Genomic DNA, 14,836 nt, shown 5'->3' with positions numbered 1-14,836 from the left:
ACTCCCCACATCGGGCGAACCTTCTGCAGGACCTAGCCCACACTCCTCAATGGCACGTGGTCGCATCTTGCCGAGCCTCCGTCCCACCGTCTCCTTTTGCTGCTCAGGGACCTCTGTGCACCACATGAGTCTCTACTAGCTTCTTTGGTTTCACATATTCAAAGAACGTATATAGACAAGCCCCGGATGCAAGAGCCAGCAGACAGTTAAAGAGATCATTTCACCCACAGTCACTGATAAGAGCCGAGTCGCCATCGGATAGAAGCACTAGAATCCAAACCTTCTCCCTAGAGGGGGCTTCCAGAAAGGACTACGCTTCGGGCATCTGCTAAGGGGGCTAGCGGGAATCTCAGGCCCACGCCGAGCAGGTCCTGCTTTGTCAGAGTTGAGGGAGGCGTGCCGTGGGCCTTAGAGAGATGGCCTTTCACAGCCGACAGCCTTCCTCCACCAGGGCACAGAACCGGCCCGCTGCTGCCACGCAGCGCTCTGCACCCCACCTTCCTGGTAGGGGAGACCCCCGGCAGGGCTGCTGACACGGCATCAGCCTCGCGCAGGGGAAAGGCGTGGGAGACAGGCACTGCAGCAGCTCGCCAGACACAGGGCAACCTCATCTCCACCGAGTTCGGTGGCAAGAGGTCAACTGGACATGATGCAGAAGCGGACTGTAGGGCTGGGCTTTCTGGGAGAGTGGGGTGTGCAAGAGGAGTCGGTTCACCCAACAGGAAAGAGTAAGTTCAGCAGATGGCACGGTCTGACTGGGAAAAGGGGGTGCTCCCAGGAACGGGGCTGCGCATGGCTACCTGTCTTTCTGGTTCCTCATATTGTTCCTTTCTTTTCTTCAAGACTTCTTCTCCACTAGATAAATTCTAAAAACAAAATTCTTATTCTGTTGCATTTGAATAAACAAATTTACCCACTGCAAGGTAGCAAGTGGGGATTATTTAAAAGGGTAAAATGCTAAACAAAACTTTGACTTCACTTTTTAGAGCCTGTCAAAGGGTGCTCCCAAAACTGCTGTTTCGTGACAGACGATGCATGTTTCTCAGGAGGTTTTAAAAATCAGAAATCTAACACTTTCTGGATTTAAGGAATGATACTATTCTGTATCAATCATCAGATTCTGAGATGTGTGATTTTTAACAGAGGGGGTTGTCTCAAACTCTCCTGAAGTGAGGTCATTATACATTTTAAATATGTTAATTGATACGTTAGCTGATTTAATAAGCAAAAGCACAGAGAAAAGATGGATAAGTAGGACGAGAACTCAAAATTCAAAGCCTCTTCTGCTGTAAATCACACTTGAAGAGTCTGTCTCAGGGATTTCTTAAAGTTAACCAACAACCAAAGAGCAGGCCATTTATCCTTTTGGTCAGAGGGAGAAATCCTTGATTTTTCTGAAAAAAGTTGCTCTTGATTCAACAAATCAGAAGAGAGCTAAGAAAAAATTAAATCTTCCTGGGGAAAACATTCTAGAAGTTTCTGTGTCCTGCTGGTATTCATTATAAACCAGGTTTTGGGACGTTTTCCACCATCATTGGTCACTGGGGAGTGTCCACGCCAGCTGATGTACAGCTTACGTACTTGAGCGCTGTGGTCTCTGGTGGGGCAATTAAATTCTCAGGGAATGAAGTTATCAGGAAGGATAGAGCTCGATTTCTACCATGGCTAGGCCATTCTCTCAGTCTGGTCTCTATTCCTAGAGGAAGAACCGTGTCTGGCCAGGACCCAGCGCGGGTCGTTGGATTTGGCCTGTCTCCAGTCCCCGCTCCCCTCACGACTTCCGCAGGGGGGTTGCTTTTCACTCTCACTCCACGGCATTGTGGTTGCGTGGTGCTGGGACCACCACACTCTGCCAAGCGAGTCCTAACCCAGATGGCAATAACTAGGGCACGGGCATGATATTCCTGACCCTGGCACAGAATCCGGAAGAGGGCTTATAGAGTGGCATGGTGGTGTTTTCAGATATAAAGGGAAACTTCTGTCGTGCACGAGTCTCCATTCCGTTGGTCTTTCTAATTGCTACAGCATTGCTTTCTTGCTTAATAGCGTCCATCCTGGGGTCGTAAAACTGCAGTTTTCCCTCCGGAGTATTGCCACTGGGTCCTGAGGAGCTGAGTCCCCCAGAGTGTCTGGCCTCCCCCAGCGGCTCCGTAGGCTTGAGTTTGTAAAGAAGGAATTCAGTGTTATGAGAGGAAGCTAAAGCAGAGAAGCTGCAGTGCAGTTGCCGAGTTGGGCTCTTAGGAATGGGAGAACAGGGTGTAATGGGATGAGCGTGAGGTTCCAAAGCAGGCTGGAGTGCTGGCCACGGAGGCGCGTGAGAGGAGGCCTGAACCGCTTGTCTGGCAGAGAGGAAGGCCCAGGACTGCTTTCTCTGGGGCCGTGTGCCAGCCAGGCTGCGGGTCCACAGACTGAAGGCCGACACCAGCCACTCGGGACCCCATGGCCCTTCTAAGATCAGGATCAAATCAGGGAGTGTGGGGTGGGCTGAGAAAAGACCAGCAGAACAGCGTGTTTACAGAGAAGCGCACAGAGCCGCTGGAAAGGTCGAAAGACAGGTGCAGCTCTGGCTTCAAGAGCTCCCCAGCATGGAGATGGCGTGAAGAGCCACTCGCTATGGAGACCCGGCGGGACCCCAGGCAGGAGGGACCTTCTAGGCCAGAGCCGAGGGACACCTGCTGCGTCCCCTCCTAAAGCGTGGTTTAAGCGACTCTGAATTCTGGGAGTGCGTTGATCTGGCTGTGGTGGGGTCTATGGGGACGACGTAAATTAACGCTGAGTTGATCAAAGAGTTCGTTCAGGTTTTTCCATAAGATGTTGTGGGAAAAAAATGAAATGAACTTTTTGGCCAACCCAATAAAAGGGAGTTCAGGCCAATTAAAGTCAATTTTATTATTCTTTCAAGTATATACTGTACTTGGGAGGTTTGTAAAATCGTTATTTGAGACAACATGTTGTAATAAAGAGACAGGAATTATTTTTCATAGGATAATTGTTTAGCCATAAATTTAACATATTTAATGGTGTTTGAGAACAGTTTGTCCTCTTGAGTTATTTAAACTGTCTGTGTAACATGACTAACATTATTAATTTGTCTGGCAGATGCTTTTTCGCAATTAATACAGATCTGAACTCCTCTCCCTCTCTCTTCAGCATAGTCATGACTCCCGAACTGACGGGGCCAAGGCGTTACTGAGCTAACATAAGAGGCATTAGTCCTCCCTGCCATCTTAAAGATGCTTCTTAAATTGGCTATGTAGACTTTAAAAACATACATAAAGGAAACAATGAAAGAAACACAGTGAGATTTCTTCTAATTTATCTCCTAGTGTGTAACGCCGGAGAGGGGTGTTTGCCATGATCCTCCCGCTAAGCTTTCCTCCCTTCCGTCTTTTGAGTCAGATGACAACTCAAGCCTTTAAAACAAGCTAGCCTGCCTTTTCTCTGACGTTGGTGAGTTACCTTCACCTCGCTAACCCTCCTTTACCGTGCCTGTCTGGCTGTCGTAACTGCATCTTCTGTGTTTCTCACATCACGCACGACGCCCCTGTGCTCGAGACACGTGTTTACCCGAGTGCCCCTCACCTACCACAGCTGGAGCCTCAAGTGCCTCGTCGCTTGCCCATTTCCACATCTTTCCTCACCTTTGCCCTGGAGGCTCAGCTGGTAAAGAATCGGCCTGCAATGCGAGAGACCTGGGTTTGATCCCTGGGTTGGGAAGATCCCCTGGAGAAGGGAAAGGCTACCCACTCCAGGATTCTGGCCTGGAGAGTTCCACGGACTGGATAGTCCACGGGGTCGCAGAGACGGACACGACTGAGCCACTTTCACTTTCACTTTCCCCAGCCCCAAGGCCTCATTTGCTGACACCCTGCCCCGACGACGACCCTGTTCTCTGGACGTCCACGCAGCTCCCCAAGCCCGGAAGCAGGTGCGATGCAAGAAGCACCTTAGTAACCACCAGGCCCAGCTCCAGGCAGGCCCAGAGCGAGACCCACAGCGGGAGCCCCTGCACAAAGCTCACGAAGATGCCCCTGATGGAGACAGCACATGGAACCAGGTGCAGCCGCTCAGCCCACAGCCAAGAACACGCTTTCACAGATACTCGGAGAACAAGCTGAGTAGCGGAACCTGCCCACTTTCTTGGTTAAGAGGTAAGTGAGTGGATTAGCTGTACAGGGACCCCAGGCCCTCTTGTCTCTGGACACACCGCCCCTGGCAGCTCACAGGCTGCTTCCAGTGACGACAGGGTGGAGACCGGCTTCTCCCTCATCCTTCGTGGACTTTTAGACACACACACCCGGTTTGGGCGGATGATTCTCTAGGGTTGAGATGTGCATTTCATGGTAGGGAACTGGGATGTGTGGGTGGGCTAAAGCCAGTGGGGCCTCCTCCCGGGGACCTGATCTGATGACAACAGCCCGCACGATCAGGGGGACACCTGGCCAGCCAGGGAGCCCCAGGAGGCTCCTGCTCCTGGTGTGGACGGGGCTCAGAAAGCTGCTTAGCGCCTGCCTGGAGACCTGGCCCGACAGGGTCCTCGTGCCTGACAACAGCTGAGAGAATTCCAAGAAGAGTGGACCGCCCACCAGCGGTGGGCACAGGACGAGCGTGGAGGCCTTAGTGAGTGAGTCAGAGATGCCACTTGAAGGACGGTGCAAAGAAAAAAAGTCTCTCCACTTGCCTGCCCCTTTCCAGCCACACTTTTACCAAACACTGAAGATTTTCACCAGGTCAGACCTCTCACCCCCGACCCCAGGGCGGGTACAACCCGAAGGTTAACGAAAGATGCTCCTCAGGGTTTATTCAGTAGAATCAAGAAGTAACCTCTACACTCACTTCTCTCCATTTGCTGCCAAAGGCTTAATAAGTGGAAAAAGTGCCCGTCTCGTAAGCCACTTAACATTTGCAGTGGCCTTTATTGTTCCTTCCTCCGCATGTTAAAAACACGCCTTTGCTTCCTCATCTTGTCTTTATTTGTTCTGGTTCTATTGTGGATGAGTAATCACCGCAATTTCCTCCAAGCCTCCTCCAATTTCTCCTCATTCTCTTAAAAAAAATGGAGAAAAATATCAACGGAGCTAAATATTCTAATAAAAATCTCACTAAGACTCTGCCAAATGGTGCACAATGATTGTTGCCTGTTTTTCGCCTTTTGGGTGCCTTCTGCCCATCCAGCATCTGATCTAGTCTTTATTTTAGGAAACAGTAAGTAGAGCATTCATTTCACACTCAGTCCCTCATGTCTGATCGGGTTTTGCCCAGATCCTCGTGAGTGATGCGTGTCACGTCTGAGGTGGAGCCCCTGGTCCCCCACATCTCGGGATTCCTGTGTCATGAATCGTTAGGATGGAGATGACTTGCGTGCTTTCAAGGGAGTTTGTATTTGCAACATCCTTTCCTCAATAAAACTGGACTTAACGGTCCATTTCTTTGTCATGCTTTCTACAAAAAGCAATTTTCTTCTAAAGGATTAGTCACCTTATTCAGCTACAAAGTTAATATTTTAAATTTCATATTTAGTCATCAACCTCAACTGGTCAACTCTTCAACCATCAACCAGTCAAAACATAAACTGGTGGAGCTCAGTCCCTGTGCCAGGCTGCTCAGAACAGCCCTGTCCACATCCAAAACTCGACCCCCACTTGGACAGAGTGAACCAGCAACGACGCTTAGCTGTAAAGTCATCAAACAGCTCCTAAGAGCAAAAACGTTGTTTAAAGTCCTCTCCTGCAAATGGCATACCTGCCCTCACCTCCGTGCAGCTTCGTCCTGGCCCAGCCCAGGGAGGCAGATGCCAGGGAGCCTCTGGGAGGTGGGCCCAGGAGCAGACGGCCCCAGGGAAAGCCAACCTCGGGCACCCGCAGGCCCTCAGACAGAGTGCTCCGTCCCGACGCAGCTAGAGCAGAGCCGGGCTGTGGAGTCGGCGCTCGTAGCTTGCATTTGCAGGGGGTGGAACACTGGCACCACCTGTTGTCTGCGGAAGAGCCCCAAAGGCCCAGTCGGCCTGGGGGAGAGTGAGCCCCGCTCCCTGAGAGCCGGGCATGCTCAGCACAGGTGCCCGTCAGGATGAGTTTCCTCTGGGAAAGTGTGCTGGGCTGATGTAAGGGTCATTTTATTCTGCCTCAGGAAATAAAAATTAATTTTGAAAACGTTTAGAAGCTGCTAAAATATTGCTTGAGGAATTCTGGTGGTGCTTTGAGGGTTTCTAATCAAAGCAGTTAATCCCAAAGGAAATCAACCCTGAATATTCATTGGAAAGACTGATGCTGAAGCTGAAGCTCCAATACTTTGGCCACCTGAAGCGAAGAACTGACTCATTGGAAAAGACCCTGATGCTGGGAAAGATCGAGGGCAGGAGGAGAAGGGGACAACAGAGGATGAGATGGTTGGATGGCATCACCAACTCTGTGGACCTGAGTTTGAGCAAGCTGTGGGAGTTGGTGGTGGACAGGGAGGCCTGGCGTGCTGCAGTCCATGGGGTTGCAAAGAGTCGGACACGACTGAGCAAGTGAACAACAGCAATAGAAGTGAAGCTGTGCTGTGCCTGCGATCGCTGAGGCCCTGAGGAAAGAGGCTTCTGTGGCCACTGGCTTCCACAGGTTCTGTGTGGTGGCCTCCCTCATCCTCAGAGAGCCTTTGAGGTTAGGAGGGGCCGTGGTCTCCACTTGGCTGAGCCGGGTGCCAGCGCTGAGCGGGTGCAACTGATGGCTCTGGTTTGGGGGATGAAGCAGAAACATGAGGAGGCTGCTTTCAGGAACCAGGACACCTAAGACCCTTGTTACTCAGCGTCCTCTGGGCCAGCAGAGCCGCCCTGAATGGATGGAGGAAAGGGAGGGGCGCAGGGAGTGAGGCCCTGCCCGTGGACTCACCTGCCCTCAGAGCTCTCTCTACCTGCCCTCCATCCTTGAGCTCTTCCTTGTCAATTGCCTGTAAATACTTGATTGCTTGCACCATAATGAGAACTAAGAAAACCGGTGTCTACGCATCAGAAGAGATTCAATGAAGCAAAAAGCCAGAGGAGAGTGGAAGCCTGAGGAGCCTGTTAAAATTGTCTCAGAGAGACAATAAGCCAAAAAAAAAATGTGTTTAAGTATAAAAGACACAAACGGTCTGATCAGCACCAGTTAGAGGAAGTCATAAGCTCTAAAGCACAAATTAACTTATTTTAATATTTAATATTAACTTAATTAATATTTAATATTTAAAACTTCCTTCATCTACCCTTCCCACCAACTCCCTCCAGGGTCTGGTTCCTCAACTCAGATGGGGAACCCAGGTCTGAGGATGGGGGACCCAGGTCTGAGGCCGAGAGCTTTCCAGGATCCCAAAGCAGGCACCTCTCTGCCCACTGAGGCCTCTGCCTATGTCTCTGCAATGGGCGTGTGAGTGGCATCCAGTGGCCTTTAGCTGCCACATGTGGCGGTGTGTCTCTGCCAAGGAGAGAGGGCAGGTGAGTTCTCCTGGGCAGAGAGCCTGAGGTCGAACCAGAACAACGAGCTCCATCTGTGAGGTCAACCCCTCCACGCTAGCAATCCCACTCACTGAAGACACGCTCTGTGCCTCAAAGTCAGCAAGACCACTGGGTACATCGAAGCCTTTCAGTGTCGCTCAATACAGAAGAGTCAAAAGGCTCAGAATAAGAAAAGAAAGGGGCTTCCCAGGTGGCTGAGAGGTATACAATCCACCTGCCGATGCAGGAGACGTGGGTTTGATCAGCAAGATGCCCTGGAGGAGGAAACGGCAGCCCAGGTCTGTATTCCTGACTGGGGAACCCCAAGGGCAGAGGAGTCTGGTAGGTTATAGTCCACAAGGCTGCAAAGAGTCAGACAGGACTTAGCGATTAAACAACAAAGGAAAAGAAACCCACTTAGCAGGCGTAATTTGCAAACTCTTTTCCGGGTGCCCAGGGTGCTGTGCTGGCGGGGGGGTGCATCCTGGGGTTCCGCCCCCATCTCAGGAGGACCGTGTGGGGCACTGGGTGGAGCCTGCAACTCGACGCGGGCAAGCAGCACCAGGTGCCCGGACGTCGTGGGAACACACGGGGAGGGCATCGGAGGGCACCGGTCTCCCTGGGGAGCTACGTCCTACACGGACGGCCAGGCCCACAGGAGGGCGGATGGGCAGCGTCCTGCGCCCAGAGACGCCCCGCGGCTGTGAGCAGGTGGTCGGCAGAGCCCTGAGGAGTGGGAGAGGCTGAGGGGCACGGGTCGGCCAGGAGTCGGGCAGACAGATGATTCCAAATGCCACCGAGATGAAGAGACGCCAGTGGAAACCAGGCAGGGCAGATCCGCAGAGAAAGGTGTGCCCAGCGCCTTTGTGGGAAGTCTCTCTGGTGTGAGGTTTTGACTCCTCTCAGGTACGACCGTCAGTCGTGTGAGGCACATTACAGGGTCGGAGAATAACCTCCGAGAGTGGAAACCACAGCCCCGTTCCCAGGAACTGACCCCTCAGGCTGGACCATGGTGCCTCCACAGGGCCAAGCACGAACCCCAAGATTAAGTGACCACCTTCCCACGGTTACTGTGAGCCTGGAGGTCCACGCTGTCTCCCACACAGCATGTGGATGAACACTTGGCAGTCGGCAAACCGCCGAACAAGTGAGCTGTGCGTGAGGACACTGTCAGCCTGGCTGGGAAAGTGAGTGGCCCTTACTGGCTGAAACTTAATAAAGCTGCCTAAAATGAAATCCATGCCTTTTAAGAAGAAAACACATCAGCATTGGACTGAGAAGTGTCTGCCTGCCCACCATGGTGCTGTATTATTTTGGATACCGTCTTCCCCTCTTGACAAGAACAGCCTCCATCCAGGAGTTATTTTAAGACCTACTTGTTTTTCCCTAATAAGGATAATTATCTTCAAAAAAGCAAAATGATTAAGTGGTCATGAATGGTGCACTCCCAAACATCCACGATTGCAAAATAAGCTGACCTTTTCAGGGTTTGCGTAAAAGGCTTGCGTGCCCGGGACTCGGGCTTCAGGGCAGGACTGGGGGGCACCTTTGTGGGGGCAGCCCGCCCGCCCCGCTCCTTCCGGCGGGCGGGTGAGGCCTCCACAGCTCTGAGAGCGCCCTCCTGCGGCTCTCCCTGAAGGGCTGGGTGACCTTTCTCTAGGTGGCCCGTCTGACCCCACACGAGCCCGCAGTGACGTCACGTAGTGTTTCCCAGTATTGAGGGTCAGTGGTCCCCAGAGGATGAATGACCACTCCAGCCTTTTAGCCCAGAGTCCAGCCCAGGAGTCCCCAGGCACAGCCCCCAAGAGGAGCCGCGAGGGGCGCGCCTGTCTGTCTGTCGTTGAACTAAGGAAGGTCTGGGTCTCTAACTAATGAAGACCAGAGCTTGACCGCACATTCATTAATGGCATTGACATTATGCAGGCAAAAAGCACACACAGCTTGAGATAGAGGTAAGGCAGTTTCAGATTATCAAAAAGAAAAGTGAGCACCTCAGAGACAAAGAGCAGATGGCCTGAAGTTTCAGTGGTGTGGTCAAGACGGGCGAAAGGGCGGACAGTCGCGTGATGAGTCTGCTAAACCCACTCTTCCCTGTTAAGAAAGCGTGCCGTCCACTGGCGCTGAACCAGATTTCAGGCCAGGGAGGGGGCCTGAGGACACCCTGGGCGCTCCTCCCGAGGCCAAGACACGCACACACAGACGTCACTCTAGGAATCTCCTTCAGGGGTGTTTGCACCTTCAGGGTCTCTCTTCCTGCCCTTTCTCACCGTCCCCCGCCAACCCTGCCCCAAGATCCAGAAAGCACCCTGACTCATGAACGTGCACCCCGGCGAGCCGGCGAGCACTCACACAGAGCCGTGACGTCAGAGGCCCTCCACCTGCCCTGGAAGGATGGTGAGGAGGGAAGTGATGAAAACCTGAGACCAGCGGCTCAGGGTCAGCACCGGGCGGGGCGCGGTGGTTCTGACACAAACCGGACCGGGTCCCGCCCTCCCCGCCTCCTCTGTGTCCAGTGCCTTTGCTCCGGGCGTCGTTGGCAGGGTACGGAGGTGGTCGGATGACCCTCCCGTCTTCTCTGCCTCTGCCACAGGCAGAGCAACATCTCCAACTTTCAGAATCTAAAACTCTCTTTATGGATTCAATGAAAGTACACATCAGGCGACGGCGACCACAGAATTTGTCTAAACAGCAAGCTCTCCAGGCCCCGTGTAAGACCGAGATCCAGCACGCACCCTAAAGGAAAGGTGCCGGGGAAGAGATTTTCATGGTCTCTGAGGCTTTGACGAAACAGACACCATCGGGAGGCATTTAAGGGGAAAAAGAAAATGGAAATGAAACAAAACGGCAACGACCTTCACAGCATCCTACCGATGCCACTGAACCCACCCCCGACGCAGGGGTCGGGTCTCTCACCCCACGATCTCATCAGATGAGCCGCACGGTGGCAACCCAGCCGGGAGGCCGTGCCCCTCAGCCAAGTTCAAGTGCACCTCAACACCTGGAAGACCCCCGTCCGGGCGGGGCTTCAAGTCAACGGCTGACGTCACCCTTCTTGGTGTCTCGTGGACACTCACGGGCTTTTTGATGAAAGAGAACAGCCATAACACATTTCAGTGAATGCTATTTGTAATAATTACAGGGTTAAACTCACTGCCTCTCTTAATTAGAGATCATTCTTCACAACCAAACTCGCTTGAGCCCCTTCCCCCGCAAATCTGCAGGAAAGTGCAGAGCGGCGGCCGAGGAGCCCGGCCCAGCCCGGCCCACTCACCTTGGAGCTGGCGGCTCTTGTACAGGTCCCGCGTTCTGGCCGGATGAGCCCTGGCCGTGTTGTCGCATTTCGGCTGCTCGTACCTGGGAGGAGGGGAGGAGAGAGACCAGCTGGTTTGAGCCTCTGAGGCGGGCTTGCCTCGGATTCCCGCTCGCTCACACAGCAGGCTTCCTGGGCCCTGGGACACACGGGGTGTCCGGCCATCATGTTGCAATGTCCAGGATGGACCTTTATTGACCTTGCAACAACTTAACATCTTCTTCACAGTCCATAAGGACACACACGACACCCCGGGCTCTGTCTCTCAAGCCAGTCTCGGCAACACGTCCTGTGCAGGGGACGCACCGCCCCAGGACCGGGCAGGGAGGGGTCGGAGGAGGGGAAACGCCAGCATCGGCACCAAAGTAGGGGCGGGGGGCACAGGCACCCATCCCTACCCCAGAGAGAGCAAAGCCGCAGAGGGAACCTCAGGACTCTAGACAGACGCATCACTCAAGGACCAGCATGTCCCCAGCCTTGCTCATGATGCTGCAAAAGGTTGCCTCCCTACGTGTTCAAACAGTAAAGTAAGAGCTCCGTTCTGGCCCCTCAGAGCCGACAGGAACTGGGGGCCCTGACGTCGAGCAGGCGGACAGGGTGGCTGCGAGTTACTTCAAGTCAGGGAGCAGGCGCTCCGGGGACCCCAGAAAGGACCACCTGCCAGGTGCGCGCCAGACCCCAGCCCAGGTGGACAGCTCGCGAGCATCCCCTGAGCATCCCCCGCGGGGCCTCCCTCCAGGCTCTTCATAAACGCCCCTGGCGGGGAGACACGGGCAGCCCCAGGCCACCTGGCTCGTGGGGACGCTGACAGTCCCCGAGGATGCCTGAGAACCTGCCCTCCAGGGTACCTGAGGGAGCCTCGGGAGTCAGGAAGGCTTCCCGGAAAACGTTAACAAGTCGGTGCAGATCTGGGGTGGGCGCAGGGGGGACAGTTGGGTTCCGGGGGCCGCTGACTCTCAGGGAGTCAACAAAGCCCCCTCGATCCTCACCCCTCCTGCGGCCCAGTGTCCTTCCACACTCCCAGAAGGAGACACGAGATCGTGCTCACTTCACAGGGATATTTCTGACTCTTATTTCCCACATTCCTTGTCCTCCTACCCGAGAAAATGAAAGAATGAGGTTTCTCTCCAAAGGGAGAGCTTCCCAGAGGCCCTTCCTGGGGCCCAGGGAGCCGGCTGGCCATGAGGGGTGCGTCCAGCCTGGCTGAAGCAAAGCCAGGGCACCGCGGGCTCCTCCGGCCCTCAGACTCTGAGCGGCCTCTTTGATACCAGAAAACCTAGCACCCCACGCACGCTAACTTAATATGCCTTTTGAAAGAGTTGTTTTTGAAATTAAAACATTCCTGACACACTTTGGAAAACAGTCACATTATCACATTTTCACCACAAGCCATTAACACACATTCTTTGAAATGCAGTGGGGTTCAGTGCAGTTGGCATTGAAGTCACGTCACGGGAACGTGAATGGGGGTGAAGGGACCCGTTACCCACCTGGCGTCCCCTCTCACACCTGGGGCTGTGACAGGCAGGTGAAAGCCAGAAATTCACCAGGGGAACATTTGAGAAAGAAATTTCATAACTGAGAGATGGCTGAGGGCTCGCTGTTACGCCTGTTCAATCTGGGGAAACTGAACCTATGCTCAAGACTGAACAGTGTTGTTTCAGACTCCAGGTGAGTATCCGTGAGGCTTGGGAGGTTGGCATTGGTACCCACACTAGAGCTGACACCTTCACAGCCAGCAGCCTGTGAAACGCCAGCTCCAGGGAAAGGACACGCCAGGTCCCAGCTCCTGACTGAGCAGTCCCCGCCGGGGCCAGGACTCCCAGGGAGGCCGACCGGCCAGCCACTCCTGGGACGTCTCGCCTGCGAGAACCTCAGGCACGGGCTGCTTTGTGTGTTAGGAAGCTGACTTTTAACACAAACCGTGTCCAGCCTGTGAAAGGCTCAGAGCCAACACGCAATGATAAGAAACCACATCACTGCCAACTCCATTCTGAATCTTGAACCTCGAAGCAGCCTGGGAACTGGCCACACTGCACGGTCATCCTGGTTTTGCTCCAAATTTGGGCAGGAGGTCTTAAGAATCCCAGCACTGTGCTTACATTAAACCATGTATGTTTAAAGGGCAGCATTCCCCTCCTTTTAGAAGAATACCGCTCAGTCGTCTCTGACTCTTGGCGACCCCATGGACTGCAGCACGCCAGGCCTCCCTACCCATCACCAACTCCCGGAGTTCACTCAAACTCATGTTCATCGAGTCGGTGGCGCCATTAGCCATCTCATCCTCTGTCATCATCCCCTCCTCCTCCAGCCTTCAATCTTTCCCAGCATCAGGGTCTTTTCCCATGAGTAAGTTCTTCTCATCAGGTGGCTGAAGTACTGGAGCTTCAGCTTCAGCATCAGTCCTTCCAATGAATATTCAGGGTTGATTTCCTTTAGGATTGAGTGGTTTGATCTCCTTTCTGTCCAAGGGACTCTCAAAAGTCTTCTCCAAAACCAAAGTTCAAAAGCATCAATTCTTCGGCACACAGCTTTCTTTAGAGTCCAACTCTCACATCCATACCTGACCGCTGGAAAAACCATAGCTTTGTCCACAGGGACCTTTGTCGGCAAAGTAATGTCTCTGCTTTTTAATATGCTGTTTGCCATAGCTTTTCTTCCAAGGAGCAAACGTCTTTCAATTTGCAGAAATGACAATCTCAAGAAACAGAATCGATGCCTTTGAAGACTCAGATAAAACCTGTTAAGTTGTGTTGACATCCATCACCACCCTTTTCAATGGTGTTTGTTTTAACTTATTTTATGTAAAAGAAGAGCATCTCTTGATTTTCTGGTTGCCCATCAGATCCCAGGCTCTCTGCCAGGGAGAAATTTCCATTTAATTTCAGATAATTCACATTTGCCAGTGAGTAATCGAAAATATAAAGGGCCTGTTTTGAATAGTTGAGGAACAGGGCCCTCAGGCAGGTAAGAGATAGTTTTGCCTGATGCCAGGTGCACAAACCCTCATCAGCCGTCAAGAAAGTAGAAGAGAAATCCCTTGGTTCTGCACACTAATGTAGCAGCTGGCAGTCAGCCTGGTCCACGCTTAACCCAATAGCTCGCTGCCGGCTCTCCCCACCATCAGTTAGCGACCAGGTGGGAACCTGCCCCTCCTCCCAGATCATATCCCACCACGCGTGGCCTGGGCTCACACAGGGGCCCTAGATCCAGCTCATGGGGGCCCAGGATCCAACTCATGGGGGCCCAGGATCCAGCTCACGGGGCCTGGGATCCAGCTCATGGGGGCCCGGGATCCGGTTCACAGGGGCCTGGGATCCAGCTCACGGGGCCTGGGATCCAGCTCATGGGGGCCCGGGATCCGGTTCACAGGAGCCTGGGATCTGGTTCACAGGGGCCTGGGATCTGGTTCACAGGGGCCTGAGATCCGGTTCACAGGGGCCTGAGATCCGGTTCACAGGGGCCTGGGATCCAGCTCACAGGGGCTCGGGCTTCCGCCTGCCGGTGGTCTAGACATCTCAGCCAAGAGGTCGGTTTTCACTCAAAAAGGCAGAGGAGCCAGGAGAGGCACCAGCGCCCGGCCGGACTCATGGTTCGCCCTGATGACTGTCCCATCTGGAAGTCTGCCCCGCGGCTGCTCTCTGTGCTGTGTGTTCACTGCCCTTGGTACAGGCCCGAAACAAAGTGTGTCCTTTGTAATGTAGTTTCCGGGCAGGATGGCACAGGAAAGAATCCAGCTTATAAAGACAGTGCACTTTATGTCTTCTTACTGTTTGATTTTTAAATTATTCTTCCCCATTAGAAAATACAGAGAATGATTGGTGGAGGGGCGTGAACTGTCTACCCAAAAGTAAATCATAACTAATCTCCCTAATTTCAGAAAGCTACAAGAAAATAGCATTTATGCAACAGACAGTATTTAAATAGTAACACAGAAGGCTTTCTGCAACCCTGCTGTCCTTCACAGTAGAAGCAGGGCTGTGAGAGGGCGGGGGAGGCTCACACATAAGATCAGATATGCCTTAAAGTTGATGATTTTGACTGACTTCCCAGCATGTAAGACTCCCTAGAAATCA

General features: G+C 53.1%; 1 protein-coding gene across 2 annotated transcripts in view; it reads right to left on the bottom strand.

Moving 5' to 3' along the window:
• Positions 1-14,836, bottom strand: part of SMOC2 (SPARC related modular calcium binding 2) — a 157,706-nt gene that overhangs the window by 28,276 nt on the left and 114,594 nt on the right. For both annotated transcript variants that reach the window (XM_070377061.1, XM_070377062.1), the window contains exon 9: positions 10,722-10,804. In XM_070377061.1, the coding sequence (XP_070233162.1) occupies positions 10,722-10,804 (83 nt within the window). The remainder of the gene's footprint in view (positions 1-10,721; positions 10,805-14,836) is intronic.

The sequence above is a fragment of the Bos mutus genome, chromosome 9 (genome assembly GCF_027580195.1).
Source record: "Bos mutus isolate GX-2022 chromosome 9, NWIPB_WYAK_1.1, whole genome shotgun sequence".
Taxonomy (NCBI): Eukaryota; Metazoa; Chordata; class Mammalia; order Artiodactyla; family Bovidae; genus Bos; species Bos mutus.
This window is presented reverse-complemented; position numbering and strand designations above follow the sequence as displayed.